Below are 22,605 nucleotides of genomic sequence, written 5' to 3' on the forward strand. Positions count from 1 at the left end.
AGAAATGCCACTGATTTCTGGGCATTGATTTTGTATCCTGCCACGCTACCAAATTGGTGTATGAGTTCTAGCAATCTTGGGGTGGAGGCTTTTGGGTTTTCTATGTAGATTATCATGTCATCGGCGAAGAGGGAGAGTTTGACTTCTTCTTTGCCAATTTGAATGCCTTTAATGTCTTTTTTGTCTGATTGCTGAGGCTAGGACTTCCAGTACTATGTTGAATAGCAGTGGTGAGAGTGGACATCCCTGTCTTGTTCCTGATCTTAGGGGAAAGGCTCCCAGTGCTTCCCCATTGAGAATTATATTTGCTGTGGGGTTTTCGTAGATGGCTTTTAAGATGTCGAGGAATGTTCCCTCTATCCCTACACTCTGAAGAGTTTTGATCAGAAATGGATGCTGTATTTTGTCAAATGCTTTCTCTGCATCTAATGAGAGGATCATATGGTTCTTGGTTTTTCTCTTGCTGATATGATGAATCACATTGATTGTTTTACGAGTGTTGAACCAGCCTTGTGTCCCGGGGATAAATCCTACTTGGTCATGGTGAATAATTTTCTTAATGTGCTGTTGGATCCTATTGGCTAGTATCTTGTTGAGAATTTTTGCATCCATGTTCATCAGGGATATTGGTCTGTAATTCTCCTTTTTGGTGGGGGTTTTGTCTGGTTTTGGAATTAAGGTGATTCTGGCCTCATAGAATGAATTTGGAAGTACTCCATCTCTTTCTATCTTTCCAAACAGCTTTAGTAGAATAGGTATGATTTCTTCTTTAAACGTTTGATAGAATTCCCCTGGGAAGCCATCTGGCCCTGGACTCTTGTGTCTTGGGAGGTTTTTGATGACTGCTTCAATTTCCTCCCTGGTTATTGGCCTGTTCAGGTTTTCTATTTCTTCCTGTTCCAGTTTTGGTAGTTTGTGGCTTTCCAGGAATGCGTCCATTTCTTCTAGATTGCCTAATTTCTTGGCGTATAGCTGTTCATAATATGTTTTTAAAATCGTTTGTATTTCCTTGGTGTTGGTAGTGATCTCTCCTTTCTCATTCATGATTTTCTTAATTTGAGTCTTCTCTCTCTTCTTTTTAATAAGGCTGGCTAATGGTTTATCTATCTTATTAATTCTTTCAAAGAACCAACTCCTGGTTCTGTTGATCTGTTCCACAGTTCTTCTGGTCTCGTTTTCGTTGAGTTCTGCTTGAATCTTTATTAACTCTCTGCTTCTCCTGGGTGTAGGATCCATTTGCTGTTTTTTCTCTAGCTCCTTTATGTGTAAGGTTAGCTTTTGTATTTGAGTTCTTTACAGTTTTGGAATGGATGCTTGTATTGCGATGTATTTCCCCCTTAGGACTGCTTTTGCTGCATCCCAAAGATTTTGAACGGTTGTATCTTCATTCTCATTAGTTTCCATGAATCTTTTTACTTCTTCCTTAATTTCCTGGTTGACCCTTTCATCTTTTAGCAGGATGGTCCTTAACCTCCACGTGTTTGAGGTCCTTCCAAACTTCTTGTTGTGATTTAGTTCTAATTTCAAGGCATTATGGTCTGAGAATATGCAGGGGACGATCCCAATCTTTTGGTATTGGTTCAGGCCCGATTTGTGACCCAGTGTATGGTCTATTCTGGAGAAAGTTCCATGTGCACTTGAGAAGAATGTGTATTCAGTTGAGTTTGGATGTAAAGTTCTGCAGATATCTGTGAAATCCATCTGGTCCAGTGTACCATTTAAAGCTCTCGTTTCTTTGGATATATTGTGCCTAGAAGACCTATTGAGGGTAGAAAGAGCTAGATTGAAGTCACCAAGTATAAGTGTATTATTATCTAAGTATTTCTTCACTTTGGTTAATAATTGATTTATATATTTGGCAGCTCCCACATTCGGGGCATATATATTGAGGATTGTTAAGTCTTCTTGTTGGATATATCCTTTAATATAATATAGTGTCCCTCTTCATCTCTCACTACAGTGTTCAGGGTAAATTTTAGTTTATCTGATATAAGGATGGCTACCCCTGCTTTCTTTTGGAGACCATTTGAATGGTAAATGGTTCTCCAACCTTTTATTTTCAGGCTGTAGGTGTCCTTCTGTCTAAAATGAGTCTCTTGTAGACAGCAAATAGATGGGTCCTCCTTTTTTATCCAGTCTGAAACCCTGCGCCTTTTGATGGGGTCATTAAGCCCATTCACGTTCAGAGTTACTATTGACAGATATGAGTTTAGTGTCATCATGATATCTATTCAGTCCTTGTTTTTGTGCATTGTTCCACTGAACTTCTTCTTAAAGGGGAATTTTAAGAGTCCCTGTTAAAATTTCTTGCAGAGCTGGTTTGGAGGTCACATATTCTTTCAGTTCCTGCCTGTTTTGGAATCTCTTTATCTCTCCTTCCATTCTGAATGAGAGCCTTGCTGGATAAAGTATTCTTGGTTGCATGTTCTTCTCATTTAGGACCCTGAATATATCCTGCCAGCCCTTTCTGACCTGCCAGGCCTCTGTGGAGATGTCTGCTGTTACCCTAATATTCCTCCCCATAAAAGTCAGGGATTTCTTGTCTCTTGCTGCTTTAAGGATCTTCTCTTTATCTTTGGTATTTACAAGCTTCACTATTAAATGTCAAGGTGTTGAACGGTTTTTATTGATTTTAGAGTGGGAATCTCTCTATTTCCTGGATCTGAATGCCTGTTTCCCTTCCCAGATTAGGAAAGTTTTCAGCTAGAATTTGTTCAAATACATATTCTGGCCCTCTGTCCCTATCGGCGCCCTCGGGAACACCAATTAAACTTAAGTTTTTCTTCCTCAGGCTGTCGTTTATTTCCCTTAATCTATCTTCATGGTCTTTTAACTGTTTGTCTCTTTTTTCCTCAGTTTCCCTCTTTGCTATCAACTTGTCTTCTATGTCACTCACTCGTTCTTCCACCTCATTAACCCTCGTTGTTAGGACTTCTAGTTTGGATTGCATCTCATTCAATTGATTTTTAATTTCTGCCTGATTAGCTCTAAATTCTGCAGTCATGAAGTCTCTTGAGTCCTTTATGCTTTTTTCTAGAGCCACCAGTAGCTGTATGATAGTGCTTCTGAATTGGCTTTCTGACATTGAATTGTAATCCAGATTTTGTAATTCTGTGGGAGAGAGGACTGTTTCTGATTCTTTTGAGGTGAGGTTTTCCTTCTAGTCATTTTGCTCAGTGCAGAGTGGCCAAAAGCAAGTTGTATTGGGAAAAGGAGAAAAAGAGAGAGAGGAGAGAAAGAAGCAAAGAAAAGAGAAAGAGGAAAAAAAAGGAAGAAAAAAACGAAAAAAAAAATAAGAAAAGTAGAAAGAAAAAGAAAGAAAGGAAAAAAAGGGGGTGGGGGAAGGAAACAAATCAAAAAGCAAAACAAAACAAAACAAAACAACAACAAAAAAAAAAGAAAGAAAGAAAGAAAAAAAGAACCACGGGGAGTATCTTCTGATTCTGTGTACTTTAAGTCCCTTGACTTCCCCTGGAAATTGTCCGTCTAGCTGGTCTTCTGGGGGAGGGGACTGTTGTGCTGATATCCAGGTGTTAGCAGTTGGGGGACCTGCTGTGCCCCTGCCTGGTACAGGGCTCAGTGGGGGTTGTTTACCCCGTCAGGCCCCAGGAGCAACAGCCCCAGTGGCGGGGCCAGCTCTGGAAACCTGGATTCAGCCCCCGCAGGAACTCCGGAGCTCTCCGTCTGCAGGGCCTGGAGGCTCCGGGGCAGGGCCGCTGATCTGCTCAGCTCGGGGCAGGAGTGTCCTTGCTGTCCTGGGCCCTCCGGGACTCTGCCTGTCCTGGGGAGAGGCTGGATCCTGGGCTGTGTCCCGGCACCCTGCGCTCCTGGTCTGCACTGTTGGATTCGCGCTCCCGGCCGTGCAGCCCCCTCCGCGGAGCCCCCGCCCGAGCCCCTCCGAGCTGCTCCGGGTCCCGCCGTGCGCGCTGCAGCCCTTAGGGAGCTCGGTGCACTCTCCTGGGCGCGCAGTTGCTCTGTTACTGTCCCAGGGAACCTGAGGGCATCCTCGCCCTCCTGGGTCCTGCTCCAACTCCCTGGGAGGCCCTTTCCGCCTGGGAAGGTTGGTGCAGCTCCTGTGTCTCCAGGACAGGGCTCTCCTGTTCTGGGGACACTCGCCCCGGCCTCAGCCCTGCTCCACCCGGGGCCCCTCCCCCTTAGATACTTTGTTGCTTTATTTCTTTTTCCCGTCTTCCTACCTTGATAGAAGCGCGAACTCTTCTCACTGTAGCATTCCAGCTGTTCTCTCTTTAATTCTCAGGCCGAATTCATAGATTTTCAGGATAATTTGAAGATTTTCTAGTTAATTTGGGGGAGACAGGTGATTTGGGGACCCTACTCTTCCGCCATCTTGCCCCTCCCTCCGAGAAGACTCAAATTAATAGAATCATGAATGAGAAAGGAGAGATCACTACCAACACCAAGGAAATAAAAATGATTTTAAAAACATTATGAACCCCAATAAATTAGGCAATCTAGAAGAAATGGACGCATTCCTGGAAACCCACAAACTACCAAATTGGAACAGGAAGAAATAGAAAACTTTAACAGGCCAATAACCAGGGAGGAAATTGAAGCAGTCATTAAAAACCTCCCAAGACACAAGAGTCCAGGGCCAGATGGCTTCCCAGGGGAATTCTATCAAACGTTTAAAGAAGAAATCATACCTATTCTACTAAAGCTGTTTGGAAAGATAGAAAGAGATAGAGTACTTCCAAATTCATTCTATGAGGCCAGAATCACCTTAATTCCAAAACCAGACAAAACCCCCACCAAAAAGGAGAATTACAGACCAATATCCCTGATGAACATGGATGCAAAAATTCTCAACAAGATACTAGCCAATAGGATCCAACAGCACATTAAGAAAATTATTCACCATGACCAAGTAGGATTTATCCCCGGGACACAAGGCTGGTTCAACACTCGTAAAACAATCAATGTGATTCATCATATCAGCAAGAGAAAAACCAAGAACCATATGATCCTCTCATTAGACGCAGAGAAAGCATTTGACAAAATACAGCATCCATTTCTGATCAAAACTCTTCAGAGTGTAGGGATAGAGGGAACATTCCTCGACATCTTAAAAGCCATCTACGAAAACCCCACAGCAAATATAATTCTCAATGGGGAAGCACTGGGAGCCTTTCCCCTAAGATCAGGAACAAGACAGGGATGTCCACTCTCACCACTGCTATTCAACATAGTACTGGAAGTCCTAGCCTCAGCAATCAGACAAAAAAGACATTAAAGGCATTCAAATTGGCAAAGAAGAAGTCAAACTCTCCCTCTTCGCCGATGACATGATAATCTACATAGAAAACCCAAAAGCCTCCACCCCAAGATTGCTAGAACTCATACACCAATTCGGTAGCGTGGCAGGATACAAAATCAATGCCTAGAAATCAGTGGCATTTCTATACACTAACAATGAGACTGAAGAAAGAGAAATTAAGGAGTCAATCCCATTTACAACTGCACCCAAAAGCATAAGATACCTAGGAATAAACCTCACCAAAGCGGTAAAGGATCTATACCCTAAAAACTATAGAACCGTTCTGAAAGAAATTGAGGAAGACACAAAGAGATGGAAAAGTATTCCAAGCTCATGGATTGGCAGAATTAATATTGTGAAAATGTCAATGTTGCCCAGGGCAATTTACACGTTTAATGCAATCCCTATCAAAATACCATGGACTCTCTTCAGAGAGTTGGAACAAATTATTTTAAGATTTGTGTGGAATCAGAAAAGACCCCAAATAGCCAAGGGAATTTTAAAAAAGAAAACCATATCTGGGGGCATCACAATGCCAGATTTCAGGTTGTACTGCAAGGCTGTGGCCATCAAGACAGTGTGGTACTGGCACAAAAACAGACACATAGATCAATGGAACAGAATAGAGAACCCAGAAGTGGACCCTCAACTTTATGGCCAACTAATATTGGATGAAGGAGGAAAGACTATCCATTGGAAGAAAGACAGTCTCTTCAGTAAATGGTGCTGGGAAAATTGGACATCCACATGCAGAAGAATGAAACTAGACCACTCTCTTTCATCATACACAAAGATAAACTCAAAATGGATGAAAGATCTAAATGTGAGACAAGATTCCATCAAAATCCTAGAGGAGAACACAGGCAACACCCTTTTTGAACTCGGCCACAGTAACTTCTTGCAAGATACATCCACGAAGGCAAAAGAAACAAAAGCAAAAATGAACTATTGGGACTTCATCAAGATAAGAAGCTTTTGCACAGCAAAGGATACAGTCAACAAAACTAAAAGACAACCTACAGAATGGGAGAAGATATTTGCAAATGACCTATCAGATAAAGGGCTAGTTTCCAAGATCTATAAAGAACTTATTCAACTCAACACCAAAGAAACAAATAATCCAATCATGAAATGGGCAAAAGACATGAAGAGAAATCTCACAGAGGAAGACATAGACATGACCAACATGCACATGAGAAAATGCTCTGCATCACTTGCCATCAGGGAAATACAAATCAAAACCACAATGAGATACCACCTCACACCAGTGAGAATGGGGAAAATTAACAAGGCAGGAAACCACAAATGTTGGAGAGGATGCGGAGAAAAGGGAACCCTCTTACACTGTTGGTGGGAATGTGAACTGGTGCAGCCACTCTGGAAAACTGTGTGGAGGTTCCTCAAAGAGTTAAAAATAGACCTGCCCTATGACCCAGCAATTGCACTGTTGGGGATTTACCCCAAAGATTCAGATGCAATGAAATGCAAGGACACCTGCACCCCGATGTTTCTAGCAGCAATGGCCACAATAGCCAAACTGTGGAAGGAGCCTCAGTGTCCATTGAAAGATGAATGGATAAAGAAAATGTGGTTTATGTATACAATGGAATATTACTCAGGCATTAGAAACGACAAATACCCACCATTTGCTTCAACGTGGATGGAACTGGAGGGTATTATGCTGAGTGAAGTAAGTCAATCGTATAAGGACAAACATGTATGTTCTCATTCATTTGGGGAATATAAATAATAGTGAAAGGGAATATAAGGGAAGGGAAAAGAAATGTGTGGGAAATATCAGAAAGGGAGACAGAACATAAAGACTCCTAACTCTGGTAAACGAACTAGGGGTGGTGGAAGGGGAGGAGGGCAGGGGGTGGGGGAGAGTGGGTGACGGGCACTGAGGGGGACACTTGACGGGATGAGCACTGGGTGTTATTCTGTATGTTGGTAAATTGAACACCAATAAAAAATTATTTTATTAAAAAAAATTCCATGCAGGAGTTTTCCCTCTTGGAAAAAAGCTTAGCAGGGAAATCAGGGAGAATCACACTAGAGCCAATGAAGTCTCAAGATTCCTGGAGTCCCTATAAGAGGAAGGGCATCTAGGGGAAAACACCACAAACCATGGTCCGGTATTGGTAAAGGGCTGCAGTGCCACAGCACTCCAGGGCATATGGGAGAAGCCAGTTGGTTAGGTGGGCCAGCTCAGAAGCTCCCTTTACCCTAGAGCTCAGCTCCGAATGGAATTGGCTGTGTCCCACTCCCTTCAGGAGAGGGAGTCCCCAGGACTATGGGTCCAGCAGAATAGGGCCCCAGATCCCAGAGCACCCAAGCTGACAAAGCTGGCAATCCTGCATTCTCCCTGGGACAGGCGGTAGAGGGGAGAGCACAGGAAAGCAAGAACTCTCCTGCTGCTGGGCGCCCGGCAAGCTGTGCAGATCAGTGCACCCGTGCCTGTCCCCAGGAGCATCTAGGCCAGTGCAGACTGTGAGACTGTGGTTAGTTACTCATGGGGAGCTTGACTCCAGAGCTGGAAATCTGGCTGCAGCCATTGTTGTTTATCCTCTTTGTTTCACAGTGTGTCTGGGAGGGGCGGGCCGCCAGGGAACAAAGGCCTCACAGGATAAACAGGTCATACTGAGCCCAGACCTGGCAAGGGGCGGGGCATCTCCACCCAGGTACAGACACCTGAGAATTATCACAGCAGATCCCTCCCCCAGAAGACCAGCTGGAAGAACAAGGGAAGAGCAAGTTTATTGACCAAGCAGTGCTGGATAGCTCCAGGACCGAGGGAAAATAGTATATAGAACTAGAAGGTCCCTTTTTTTCTTATAGTTTCCATTTTCCATTATGACTCTTTTTTATATTAGACTAAAAATTTCCAATATTTTTTCCCACCAGTATTTTTCCAGCTCTTTCATTTTTAAGTTTTTTCCTTTTTGACCTTCATATATCTACAATTACATGTCTTAGATATATTTTTCACTTCTGGATTCCCTTCAAAGTATTCAATTTAATTTTGGGAGATATACGAGATATGGGTTTTTGTTTTGTGTTGTTTGTTTTCTCTGCCTCATTTTGTTCTACAATGGTGGAAGTTAATACCTTCTAAAACATGACCAACATACACCCAGGGTATAGTGGAATACCATGCTGGTTCATTCTGTGAGATTATATTCTAGCTTCCTTCCCATTCTGCCCCCTTCTTTTATATTGTTTATGTTTTGATGGTCAATGTTGGAGCTTTGTATAAGTATTACTGGTTTATATAAATTTGGGATTGAGCATCTTCTAACATACAGAACAAAATACACTTAGAACCCAGAGGATAACCCTCCAGAACCCCTCGGGTAGACTATATTTTCTCTCCACTATCACTTCTTCACCACTGCTATCCCCCCTTTTTCTACTATCCCCCCTTTTTTCTCTTTTTCCTCTTTTTTTACTTTTTTCTTTTCTATTCTTCTTTGTGGTTTTTGGCTTTTATTTTTACTTTTTTTTACTTTTGTTTTTCACTTTAGTTTTAAAATTTGTTTTTCACTTTAGTGGTCCCTTTGTTTTATTTTGTTCTGTGCTTCTTTTTCTTTTATTTTCTCGTCTCTGACCCATCTAGGGTGTATTTTACTTAGGTTGTGGTTGGTATTTTTGACTCAGCCCATTCAAACAACCACTCTGTAACAGACAAAATGACTAGAAAAAACAATTCACCACAAAAGGAAGAACTGGGAACAGTACACTCTGCCACAGAGTTACAGAATTTGGATTTCAATGTGATGTCAGAAAGTCAATTAAGAAGTACAATTTTAAAGCTACTGGTGGCTCTGGAAAAAACCATAAAGGACTCTAGAGACTTTGTTACTGCAGAATTGAGATATAATCAGGCCAAAATTAAAAATAGATGAAAGGAGATGCAATACAAATTGGTTGTCCTAACTGCAAGGATTAATGAGGTGGAAGAGAGAGTGAGTGGCATAAAAGACAAGGAAGGAAGCTGACGAAAAAAGAGCAAAACCATTAAGAGACCATGAGGAAAGGCTTAGGGAAATAAATGATAGCTTAAGAAGGAAGAATTTATGTCTAACTGGGATTCCAGAAGAGGCTGAAAGAGAGAGAGGACCACAAAGTATATTTGAACAAATCATAGCTGAGAACTTCCCTAATCTGGGGAAGGAAACAGGCATTCAGATCCAAGAGATAGAGAGGACTCCCCCCGCCATACACAAAATCAATAAAAACCATTCACACCTCAAAATTTAATAGTGAAACTTGCAAATATCAAAGATAACAAGAAAATTCTTAAAGCAGTGTGAGATGAGAGATTCTTAACCTATAGGCGAGAAATATCAGATTAACAGAAAACCTCTCCACAGAGCTTTAGCAGGCCAGAAAGCACTGGCACGATATATTCAGGGTCCTAAGTGAGAAGAGCACGCAACCAAGAATACTTAATCCAGCAAGGCTGTCATTCAGAATAGGAGAGAGAAAGAGCTTACTAGATAGGCAGAAACAGAAAGAAAACATGACCACCAAAGCAGCTCTGCAAGAAATATTAAGGGGGACCCTGTAAAAGAAAGAGGAAGCACAAAGAAACAATCCACAAAACAGGGACTGAATAGGAAATACGATGACACTAAATTCATATCTTTCAATAATTGCTTTGAACATGAATGGGTAAATGATCCATCAGAAGATGTGGGGTATCGGACTGGATAAAGAAGCAAGATCCATCTATATGCTGTCCACAAGAGACTCATTTTAGACCTAAGGACACTTCCAGCCTGAAAATGAAAGGCTGTAGAACCATTTACCATTCAAATGGTCCTTAAAAGAAAGCTGGGGTAGCAATACTCATATCAGATAAACTGAAGTTTATCCCAAAGACTGTAGTAAGAGATGAAGAGGGACACTATATCATACTTAAAAGATCTATCTAATAAAAAGACCTAACAATCATGACTATTAATGCCCCTAATATGGGAGCTGCAAAGGATATCAATCAATTAATAACCACAGTAAAGACATACTTAGATAATAATACACTAATAGTAGGAGACTTCAACACGGCGCTTTCTGTAAATGACAGATCTTCTAAACACAACATCTCCATAGAAACAAGGGCCTTAAATGATACATTGGACCAAATATATTTCACAGATATATACAGAACTTTCCATCTGAACACAACTGAATACAGATTCTTCTCAAGTAAACATGGAACTTTCTCCAGAATAGACCACATACTGGGTCACAAATCAGGTCTTAACCGATACCAAAAGATTGGGATTGGACCCTGCATATTTTCAGACCATAATGCTTTGAAACTTGAACTCAATCACAAGAAGAAATTTGGAAGAAACTCAAACACGTGGAGGCTAAAGAGCATCCTGCTAAAAGATGAAAGGGTCAACCAGGAAATTAGAGAGGAATTAAAAAGATTCATGGAAACTAATGAAAATGAAGATACAGCCATTCAAAATCTTTAGGATACAGCAAAAGCGGTTCTAAGAGGGAAATACATCGCAATACAAGCATCCCTCAAAAAATTGGAAAAAACCTCAAATACACAAGCTAACCTTGCACCTAAAGGAATTGGAAAAAGAACAGCAAGTAAAGCCTACACTAAGCAGAAGATGAGAGATAATAAAGATTCAAGCAGAACTCAGTGTAATAGAGACCAGAAGAACTGTAGAAGAGATCAACAAAACCAGGAGTTGGTTTTTTGAAAGAATTAATAAGATAGATAAACCATTAGCCAGTCTTATTAACAAGAAAAAAGACTCAAATTAACAAAATCACAAATGAAAGATGAGAGATCACAACCAATACCAAGGAAATACAAATGATCTTAAAAAAGGAATTATGAGCAGCTATATGCAAACAAATTAGGAACCTAGAAGAAATAGGTGCATTTACGGAAAACCACAAATTACCAGAACTGGAACAGGAAGAAATAGAAAACCTGAAAAGGCCAATAACCAGCAAGGAAATTGAAGCAGTCATCGAAAACCACACAAGACAGAAATTTCTAGGGCCAGATGGATTCCCAGGGAAATCTTATCAAATGTTTAAAGAAGAAACAATACCTATTCTACTAAAGGTGCTCTGAAAGATAGAAACGGATGAAATATTTCAAAACTTGTTTTATGAGGCCAGCATTACTTCCAAAACCAAAGACCCCACCAAAAAGGAGAAATACAGGCCAATATCCCTGATGAACACAGATGCAAAAATTTTCAACAAGATAGGATCCAACAGTACATTAAGAAGATTATTCACCATGACCAATTGGGATTTGTCCCTGGGATGCAAGGTTGGTTCAACACTCATAAAACAATCAACATGACAGATTACAACAACAAAAGAAAAAAACAAGAACCGTATGATCCTCTCAAATGCAAAGATGCAAAGAAAGCATTTGACAAAATACAGCATCCATTCCTGATTATAACTCTTCAGAGTGTAGGGATAGAGGGAATATTCCTCAATACCATAAAAGCCATTTATGAAAAACTCACAGCGAATATCATTCTAAGTGGGGAAAAACTGAAAGCCTTTCCCCTAAAATCAGGAACACAACGTACTACTAGAAGTCCTAGCCTCAGCAATGAGACAACAACAAAAAATAAATAAATAAAAGGCATTCAAATGGTCAAAGAAGAAGTTAAACTCTCCCTCTTCACAGATGACATGATACTCTACATAGAAAACCCAAAAGACTCCACCCAAGATTGCTAGAACTCATACAGCAATTCGGCAGTGTGGCAGGATACAAAATCAATGCTCAGAAACCAGTGGCATTTCTAAACACTAACAATGAGGCTGAAAAAGTGAAACTAAGGAATCAATCCCAATTACAATTGCACCCAAAAGCATAGGATACCTAGGAATAAATCTAACCAAAGAGGTAAAGGATCTATACCCTAAAAACTACAGAACACTTCTGAAAATTGAGGAAGACACCAAGAGATGGAAAACATTCCATGGTCATGGATTGGAAGAATTAATATTATGAAAATGTCTATGCTACGTCAGGCAATTTACACATTCAATGCAATTCCTATCAAAATATCATGGACTTTCTTCACAGACTTGGAACAAATAATCTTAAGATTTGTGTGAAATCAGAAATGATCCTGAATAGCCCGGAGAATATTGAAAAAGAAAACCAGAGCTGGGGGCATCACAATGCCAGATTTCAAGTTGTACTACAAAGCTGTGATCATCAAGACAGTGTGGTATTGGCACAAAAACACATATATCAATGGAACAGAATAGAGAACCCAGAAATGGGCCCTCAACTCTATCGTCAACTAATATTTGACAAAGCAGGAAAGACTATCCACTGGAAAAAGGACACTCTCTATAATAAATGCTTTTGGGAAATTTGGACAGCCATGTGCAGAAGAATGAAACTACACCATTCTCTGACACCATACACAAAGATAAACTCAAAGTGGTTGAAAGATCTAAATGTGAGGCAAGAATCCATCAAAATCCTAGAGGAGAACACAGGCGACACCTTTTTTGAACTTGGCCACAGCAACTTCTTGCAAGATACATCTATGAAGGCAAAGGAAACAAAAGTAAAAATGAACTACTGAGACTTAATCAGGATAAAAAGCTTCTGCACAGTAAAAGAAACAGTCAACAAAACTAAAAGGCAGCCTACAGAATGGAAGAAGATATTTCCAAGTGACATATCAGATAAAGGGCTAGTATCCAAGATCTACAAAGAACTTATTAATCTCAACACCCAAGAAACAAACAATCCAATCATGAAATGGGCTGTAGACATGAATATAAATTTCACCAAAGAAGACATACACATGGCCAACAAGCACATGGGACAGTGCTCCACATCACTTGTCATTAGGGAAATACAAATCAAAACCATGAGCTACCACCTCACATCAGCGAGAATTGTGAAAATTAACAAGATGGGAAACAGATGTTGGAGAGAATGTGGAAAAGGGGGAACCCTCTTGCACTGTTGGTGGGAATGCAAACTGGTACAGCCACTCTGGAAAACAGTGTGGAGGTTCCTCAAAGAGTTAGAAATAGAGCTACCCTACAACCCCACAATTGCACTACTGGGGATTTACTCCAAAGATACTGATGTTGTGAAACACCAGGACACCTGCACCCCAATGTTCATAGCAGCAATGTCCACAATAGACCAACTGTGAAAGGAGCTTCAGTGTCCATCAAAAGATGAATGGATAAAGAAGATGTTGTATATATGTATATATGTATATATACATATATCCCTAACTCTGGGAAAGGAACAAAGGGTTGCAGAAGGGGAGGTGGCAGGGCGTTGGTGTAACTGGTGACAGGCACTGAGGAGGGCACTTGATGCGATGAGCACTGGGTGTTATACTATATGTTGGCAAACTGAACTTCAATAAAAACAAATATAAAAAAAAAATAAGTTCACAAACCGAAGAGAATATTCTCTTTGGAATAGTCTGTTGGATACTGGTATCAGAATGATGCTAGTTTCAAAATCAATGTGAATAACTCTAAGATTTTCAATTCTGTAACAATGTGGGTATTCCTAGAAAATTTGAAAGAACTCACCGATAAAAAAATATCTGGTCCTGGGACACCTGGGTGGCTAAGTGGTTGAGCGTCTGCCTTTGGCTCACGGCATGATCTCAAGGTTCTGGGATCGAGTCCCACATCAGGCAGGGAGCCTGCTTCCCCTTCTGTCTAGGTCTTTCCTTTCTCTGTGTCTCTCATAAATAAATAAATTCTTTTTAAAAAATCTGGCCCTAAAGTATTTTTGTTTTCTTTTTTAAATAATAAATTTATTTTTTATTGGTGTTCAATTTGCCAACATACAGAATAACACCCAGTGCTCATTCCATCCTAAAGTATTTTTGGAAGTTTTTCTTTGATAATTATTTTCAATGTTTCTACAGTTACAGGTCCATTTTGATTGGAACTTCTTACTAGTGTTTGGTGTTTAACATTTTATTCATATTTAAAATTTGCTGAGATTTTCAAATATATTAAGGTACAATTATAGTAGTTTCCTATAACTTAAGAAAAGTTCATTGTATTTGTTGTTCTATTCCATTTATCATTTAAATTTTATTTATAATTTATCTTTGTTTTCTTAATTAAATTTGCTAGAGGCTTATCTACTTAATTCATCTCCCCATAAAAACAACACACCCCTTGGTTTCATATTATATTGGATTCTTAATCATATAATTTCATTCTTCATTTTTAATAATGAAATATTTAAGATTATGAATTTACTTCTGAATATTGCTCTTAACGTTTTGACAAGTCGTGATCTCATTTTTGTTACTTTTTATTAGCCTACTAGTGTTTCTTTTGACTAATACTTGCATATAAATGTGTTCTGAAATATTAAAGCAGTGGAAGACTTACTTTTGTTTGGATTTGTTTCTAAATTTGTTAGAAGTTTTAAATTATCTTCTGACAACAGGTCCAGGATCATTTCTGCTTATAAAAGTATGCAAAAATTTTCTTTGTGGTATACCATATGATTATTTACAAAGTGTTCTCTATTTGAAAGGAGTGTGTATTCACTGTCAGTCAAATATAATTTTTGATATTAATTAAATCTGATGAATTGTGTTTTTCAAATATTCTAAGAACTTATTTTTTGGTTTACTTTATCTTTCATAGTTAAATTGTATGAGTCTTCCATATAGACATTTCTATAATTTTTCCTCCTGTATTACAAATAGGTTTTTCTTAAAGTTTTTGGGTATAAAAATATTTCACGAATACAATATCCTTAAATTGTTTGTATCTTCAGGGTGCCTGGGTGGCTCAGTCGGTTGGGTTTCTGCATTCAGTTCAGGTCATGATCCCAGAATTCTAGGAATAAGCTCCATGTCAGGCTCCCTACACAGTGGGGAGTCTGCTTCTCCCTCTTCTTCTGCCCCTCCCCCTGCCCCTTCTCTCTCTTTCACTCACTCTCTCCCTCAAATAAAATATTTTTTAAAAACCCAAAAATAGTTTATATTTTCTATCAATATAAACTAAATCTCATGGGACCAAAATGATTATGTGGTTATTGCTCCTGTTTTGTTTCCAAATAGATAAGTGACATGATCAGATGTCTTATTTAGAGAATGGATTGATAAGAAGGAGGTGAGACCAAGAGATGAGAAGCCAGTGAAAAGACTCCTACAATAGTTCTGGTTAAGAAATCATGAGTGATTGGATAAAGACAAAGGCTGCAGAGAGGTTTATAGCAAGTAGAATCATGAAGACTTGGAATTACTTAGATTGAAGGGGGCTGGGGCAAGTGAGAAGAGTTGAGGGTTAACACCCTGGTTTCTGATTTAATTGACCATTATCTAAAAGGCAATATAGGAGAAAGAGCTGGCATGGCTATTCAGAATAGGCGATCTTCTAAAGTTCTTCTTTCTCATTATACTCATCCCAAAGGACTTGAGTCCAGACCTAAAGCTCAGTGTTGAATCTTTGCCAATTGATTGCTTACTCAAACCAAAGCCTACATTAGTGTAAAACACTAGGCTACATATTAAATTTCGGGGATCATATTTAATTTATGTGGTAAGAGCTCCTTCATAAATTTCAGGAATCATTTGGACTATGAAAGAAGGAATAAATGTTTGATACCATTCCTGGGGTAATCCATATGTGAAGGTTAAATTTTCCACAAGAGGGCAGCATCACCTAATAAATTATGTCATTGAGAGCCTCCTCCAATAGGTACTATGGGGGCATCCTGGAAGGGTAGACTGTAGGTTCAGGGAGCCATAGGACCTGCCACACCATGAAAGCTGAAAGGCCCTACTATCTCTAAGGCCACATTTACAGCTACCCCTAAGTGACTGGTAGTGGCAGATGTTGCTATAGTAGGAACCAAGAGAATGTGATGCTCACCAAGGGATGAGTAGATGACAACCAGATACTCTCATTCTTATGACTGGCTCAGAAGCCACCAGGGATGGGGTCTACACTCCCTCCAAGTACTAGTATCTCTGTGTAACCAGTATCTCACAGGGACCTTTATTTCACATTCAGATCTTTGTTACCCCTAATGGTTTCTCTGCAAATCATGTGCTATTGAAGGTTAGGCTGCAAAGCACACTATAGTTCTGATGTTCTCAGTATTTAGTAATATTTGGTTACTCCAATTATGCTTCTTTTATACCCCAGGGAAAAGAATGGGAATAAAATTCCTGGAGAATCCAGTAAGTGAAAGGCATTTTATATACCTTGCCTCACTGAATCAACACAACAATGCCATTATATGGAACTACTTTAATGTGACAGAACTAGGCAGTGCCATACATGGGTCTATCTGACTCTAAAGCAAAAACTACTAAGCTTCCTCTCCAAGAACGCTTATTTAAAATCTAAATCATGGGATGCTTGAGTGGCTCACTGGTTGAGCCCTTGGCTCAGGTTGTGATCCCAGGGTCCTGGGATGGAGTCCCTGCTTCTCCTTCTGCCTATGTTTCTGCCTGTCTTTCTGTGTCTCTCATGAATAGATAAATAAAATCTTTTTTAAAAATAAATAAAACCTAAATCATGAGCCATTCAAGATTGAGTCAGTGGCAATGTATCTACTGTATAAGGCATTACTTAACATGTCACTTCCTGTCCAGATACATGAGCAAGGATGGATTAATCTTAGGTATCAGCAGGTAATCCAATAACTCAATGAGATCCTATGTAACCTGACCCTTACTAACTTAAAACCCTTTCCCCTTATGCATTGTCTCAGGCTAAATCACTTGGATGTAAAGCATGAGAACAGCAGAAGAATTAAAGATGGCTTCTGTGTTTCTGGTTTGGTAAACTGAGGGTACGGTGGTCACAGGCACTGAGATGAGGCACTTGGAAGAAAAGAGGACATGTTAGGTTTTAAGCATATTGTGCTTGAAATGCTTCTGAGACATCTAAAGTCTAAATGTCCAGTAGGAAATTGACTATATGGGTTCTGGGGCTCAAGAGATATAGGAATAGATACATGTAAGTGATAATTGAAGCTCTGGAACTGAATGAGATTCTCCATGGTATGTTAACAAGTTATAAAGAGTGGAACTAGGGAAAATACCAACATTTAAGGGATGATCAGAGGCAGAACAGGTAGTAGAACCTGGTTTTAAAAAATGAACAGAGAGGTAGGAAAATAACAAGACAATGGGGGTATCTTGCAAGCAAGAAAGGAGAGTTTCAAAGAGAACATAATCCAGAGCAACAATGTCAAGTGCCATATACTAGTCACACATGGTGAAGACTGAGAATAATCCATTGACTTTGACATTTAGGAAGTAATATGTAGCTTTTGACACAGTAGTTTTAATGGGCTTATGAAGGTCCAATTCAGACTGCAATAGGTGGAAAGCTAAATTGTAGATGAAGACAGTGAGTAGAGACTCTCCTTTTGAGAGACCAAGTATGAACATAGGAAAAAGATGGGGTATTAGCCAGAAGGGGATGTGAGGATGCTTTAAAAATAATTTTTCTAGTAAAAATAATTAAGATTGAGAAGCTCAGGCATGTGCATAGAATAAAGGAAACTAATAGAAGGGAGAAGTAGGAGCTCCAATGGCACAGAGCAAAGATACAGCAGCAAGATGAAAGAAGCCATATGGAAAGCTCACCAATAAGCAGACATGTAATGGCAGCAGAATAACTATGCCCAGATATGTCCTTAGCTTTCTTCTGCTTCTGCCACTCCACTTATCTGGAATGCCTTTCTCCTCGGGATGCCTTATTTGGCCAATTCTACCCACCCTTTAGCTCAAATTCCACTTTCTCTATGAATTCTTACCCTACCAACGTCTTCTGTAGTTAACTCTCTCTTTCTCTTGAATTCTAGTAGCAATTTCTGTCTGAACAATCCATTTGACAATCACTCTTCACCCTGTGAAATCTCCCTTATTGCTTTTTTCAAAAAATGTATTGCTAATTTGTCACAGGTGTGTCTTTTCTCCATTAGACTGTATAATCCCCAAGGGAAGGGTTTCTATCTTAGAATTTGCCACAGCTTCCAGAATGCCTACCATGGCTGGTAGTAGGGGTCTCTTTAAATCTATGTGGTTGATTTAAATAAAAACTTGAAAAAAAATAAATCTATGTGGTTGAACAGTGGCAGCCTGTTATGAAGGAGACAAAAACACCAGGTTAGGTAGGCCCTGGATATATATTGAGTCATTTAGTTTTCTCAGAAGCAAATAAGAAGCCTGAGTCTTGCAGACATAAAATAAATGTAACCAGGGTGACACAGGTAATATGTAATAGTGTCAGGATTTGAACCAAAGACCTTTTCACCTAGGTCATTCTGCTTTGGTTGTTTGTAAAATTCTGTTCATGTGAAACACCTCTTTCTTTGATGGTGTTGACAGAGACATAACTCTATTGAGGCTTTAGTATCAACCAAGCAGTTTCAGTGGCCCCCATTCCTTATAGCAAATCTCCCTGTACCTTACCTCCTGACAATCAGCTTGAGGATCCGAAAGGAGCCTTTGATGAGGATGAGGGCCTCTTGGCGGGAGCCATACAATGGAGTGCCATTGATATTCACCAGCTCATCACCAGTCCTCATCTTCTGGGACAAGGCTGCCTTGCCCCCATCTTCAATCTGTGTTGCAGAGAACAAAACAGAAAACAAGTGGTGAGATGACTCCTTACCTAAAATTCTACTTTCTGGTTCCTCCCAACCTCTGAGCCACAAGTAGTACTGGGAGATGGCTCCAGGAAGCCCTGGGAGATTGCTTAGAAGCTGACTGCAAGCTATTCTTTACTGAAGGCAAAGCTTGGGCAAACCTTTGGGGAAGGAGGCAATACAGAAATAATGCAATCTTCACTCTGGAGGAATCCACATCCATCTGGGGAGATAAGCACTTCTAAATGAGAATGATATTTAGAAAGAACAGGATAGTGTGACCTGAAGTAGCATCATGGCATAGCAAAACATGAACAGAAATTAGAGCCAGAAGAGCTAGGCTCCAGCAAAATGACCTTTGACAAGTCCTTTCCTATCTTTGGGCAGCCTTTGAAGTCTGATAAATTTGAGTTTGAATCTTGGTTCTAGGACTTCCAGCTGAATGACTCTGAGCAAACTACCTAACATCTTTCTGTCTCAATTACCTGATAGGGGAAGTACAAATAACAAGAGTACCTACCTCACAGGGTTATCAGCATATGGAATGTCTGAGAGCATTTAAGTCCTCAGTAAATGTGAGCTCTAATGATTATAGCAAGGGAGTGGACTCCAAAGACCTTCAGCTTCCAGCTCAATAGCCTATGAGTGGAATTGCAAATTCAAAAGATACCAAGTACCGGGCAGCCTGGGTGGCTCAGCGGTTTAGCACCGCCTTCAGCCCGGGGCGCGATCCTGGAGACCTGGGATCGAGTCCCACATCGGGCTCCCTGCATGGAGCCTGCTTCTCCCTCTGCCTGTCTCTCTCTCTCTCTCTCTCTCTCTCTCTCTGTCTATGAATAAATAAATAAAATCTTTAAGAAAAAAACAAAAAAAAACAAAAAAAAAAAACAAAAGATACCAAGTATGTACAAAGTAGCTGATCATTTATCTATGTCTTTTCAACAAGTGCCTAGTACAGTGCTTCTAGGGTACAGAAAATAGTGGGCATTCACCAAAATCTAGAAACACGGGTGTTTACTGTTTCATCATCACAGCCCACAGAATTTCCATTGACCAGGGCAATTTTGGAAAGAAGGTAGTCAGGCTGGAGGGCATAGAAATCAGAGGCATTAACTCTGGGAAACGAACTAGGGGTGGTGGAAAGGGAGGTGGGCGGGGGGTGGGGGTGACTGGGTGGTGGGCACTGAAAGGGCACTTGATGGGATGAGCACTGGGTGTTACTCTGTATGTTGACAAATTGAACACCAATAAAAAATAAATTTATTAAAAAAAAGAAAGCAGAGGCAGAAATAATAGCAGCTGGAGTGGGCAAAAGCAAAACAAAGCAAAACTGTCCCCCCATGGGGGGGATTATGGCTACTTTTATATATAACATTCCTTCTACCACAAAGGTGAGTTCTACATATTAGGACATCAATTCCATCCATGGCAGTAGGAGTAATCATTCCTCAAATTTTTGGTGAATTTCTAGTATGCACAGGATAGCATACTAAGTGCTAAAGAAATGAACAAAGCACACATAGCTTCCAGCCTCAAGGTTAGGTTACTGTCTGAAGTTCATATGTCCACAGAGATGGACATATGATCTAACGATAAAAAAAAAAGGTCCACCCCACTGATGGAATCAGGAAGAGATGTTTGTTTTTTTCCTAGGAGCAAGTAAGGTGAGGATAATTAAACTATACCATCTTTAGGGAAAGGCAGATTCTTTTTTTAAGGCTTTATTTATTTATTCATGAGAGACACAGAAAGAGAGGCAGAGACATAGGCAGAGGGAGAAGCAGGGTCCCCTCAGGGAGCCTGATGCAGGACTCGATCCCAGGACCCTGGGATGACGACCTGAGCCAAAGGCAGATGTTCAACCTCTGAGCCACCAAGGTGCCCCAGAAAAGCAGATTCTAAGTGGAGCAACCAAAAGCTAGTTTTTGCCATAGGTATTTTTATATTTCTATTCTTCTCTCAGTCCTTTATACAATCCCTCCAATCTATCCCCCACCACGGAAGTTAGAATACTGCTGAGCTTTAGATTGGCCAGCTCATGTGCAATTTGGCAGTTGAGACCTCGAGTGCAGAGAAAAATGTTAATTCAGGATTTAAAAAACCCCATCAAATACATTGAAATTCTAAGGTAAATCACAGACTATTATTAAATTTACTGCTGCTAACCCAACAGTTTTTTTTAATTAACCTTGTCTGACAAATCATAGGTTAGCCAAGTGACATTGAATATATATACCTTTGTTCCAGTACCTGGGCCCACCACTCAAGATAAAACAAGCCAATATTGGTAAATGGGGAACAACTCTCAGCAAATTAATTAGGATCACATTCTTATTTCCATTGTCATTATCATTATTACTTCACAGTCACTGCTGCCTGCTGCCAAAAAAAAAAGAAAGAAAGAAAGAAAAGAAGAAGCAGCAGCAGCAGCAGCAAAGTGGTGTACTGGAATTTCAGACGGTCTACTGGAATGACTCATTCCTTTGGCATCCACAGAGGGCTCTGGGCATCAGGCAGGACTTTCAACAGGGATCAGCCATTTAAAAGGGCTCCCTTAGGCTAACAAAGAGCCACAAACAGGGGCCTAACTAATGAATGCTAACAGATTTTTCCTGTTGATGTACATTGGTCTTAATTCATTCTACCTATTTTTTATTCATAAAACTCAATTATCCATATTACTATTAGCAAGTCTCCCTTCAATATGTGTTGGTATTAAGTACCACCTCGAGTTAATTAAGCACTTCATTACATCAACTAGATTTGTTTATTCTAGGCCAGAAAATGAAAGAGGGAACATTTTAAACAAAAATGCTTAATTATTGCTTCAGCAAAAGCTTAAGCGTTTTGCATTCCCTTCTGCTACTTGGGCTGCCACTGAGTCCTTGCAGGGACTCTTTCTTGGACTACAGCCTCAGGCCAACTATGCATGCCCCTTTTAAAAAAGGTTTATTTTTATTGAGGGGGAGAGGGGCTTAGGGAGAAGGAGAACCTCAAGCAGACTCCCTGCTGAGCACAGAGCCTGATGCAAGGCTCAATCCCACAACCCTGAGATCTTGGACCTGAGCTGAAACCAAGAGTCTGATGCTTAACCATCTGAACCACACGGGTGCCCCACATGCCTCTTTTCTGTTTTCTGCCCTTTCTCAGTTACTAGCAGCTTCCTCCTCAGGACAGATGTGTAATAATACCATTTTAACACAAGTGCAAGAACTTGTAAACAACAGACCAATAAATTATGGGCACCTGGCACAGTCCCAGAGTCAAGATGGGTCCAGATCAGGAAATGAAACTCCCTTTGATTGAAAGTCCCTAGGACTATACTCCAAACTAGCCTTTTCCTAGATCCAGGGCATTTACTGAGCTATGCAACTTATTCCTTCTTACCTCTCCTGACTTCTTTTTTTTAAGATTTTATTTATTCATGAGACACACACACAGAGAGGGAGAGAGAGAGAGAGAGAGAAAGAGAGAGAGAGAGAGGCACAGAGACATAGGCAGAGGGAGAAGCAGGCTCCCTGAGGGGAGCCTGATTTGGGTCTCAATCCCAGAACCTCAGGATAACACCATGAGCCAAAGGCAGATGCTCAACCACTGAGCCACCCAGGCATCCCACTTCTCCTGATTTCTTGATGCTTTTAAAAAGTTATCGCTCAATGGTCTTTCCTCCACTCCACCTCTAGATTTCCAGCATGTC

General features: G+C 40.3%; 1 protein-coding gene across 1 annotated transcript in view; it reads right to left on the reverse strand.

The window, feature by feature from the left end:
* SHROOM4 (shroom family member 4) overlaps nt 1–22,605 on the reverse strand; it is a 273,867-nt gene that overhangs the window by 149,346 nt on the left and 101,916 nt on the right. The window contains exon 2 of the mRNA XM_025468625.3: nt 18,733–18,884. Coding sequence (XP_025324410.1) covers nt 18,733–18,884 — 152 coding nt within the window. The remainder of the gene's footprint in view (nt 1–18,732; nt 18,885–22,605) is intronic.

Source organism: Canis lupus, chromosome X, assembly GCF_003254725.2.
Source record: "Canis lupus dingo isolate Sandy chromosome X, ASM325472v2, whole genome shotgun sequence".
Lineage (NCBI taxonomy): Eukaryota > Metazoa > Chordata > Mammalia > Carnivora > Canidae > Canis > Canis lupus.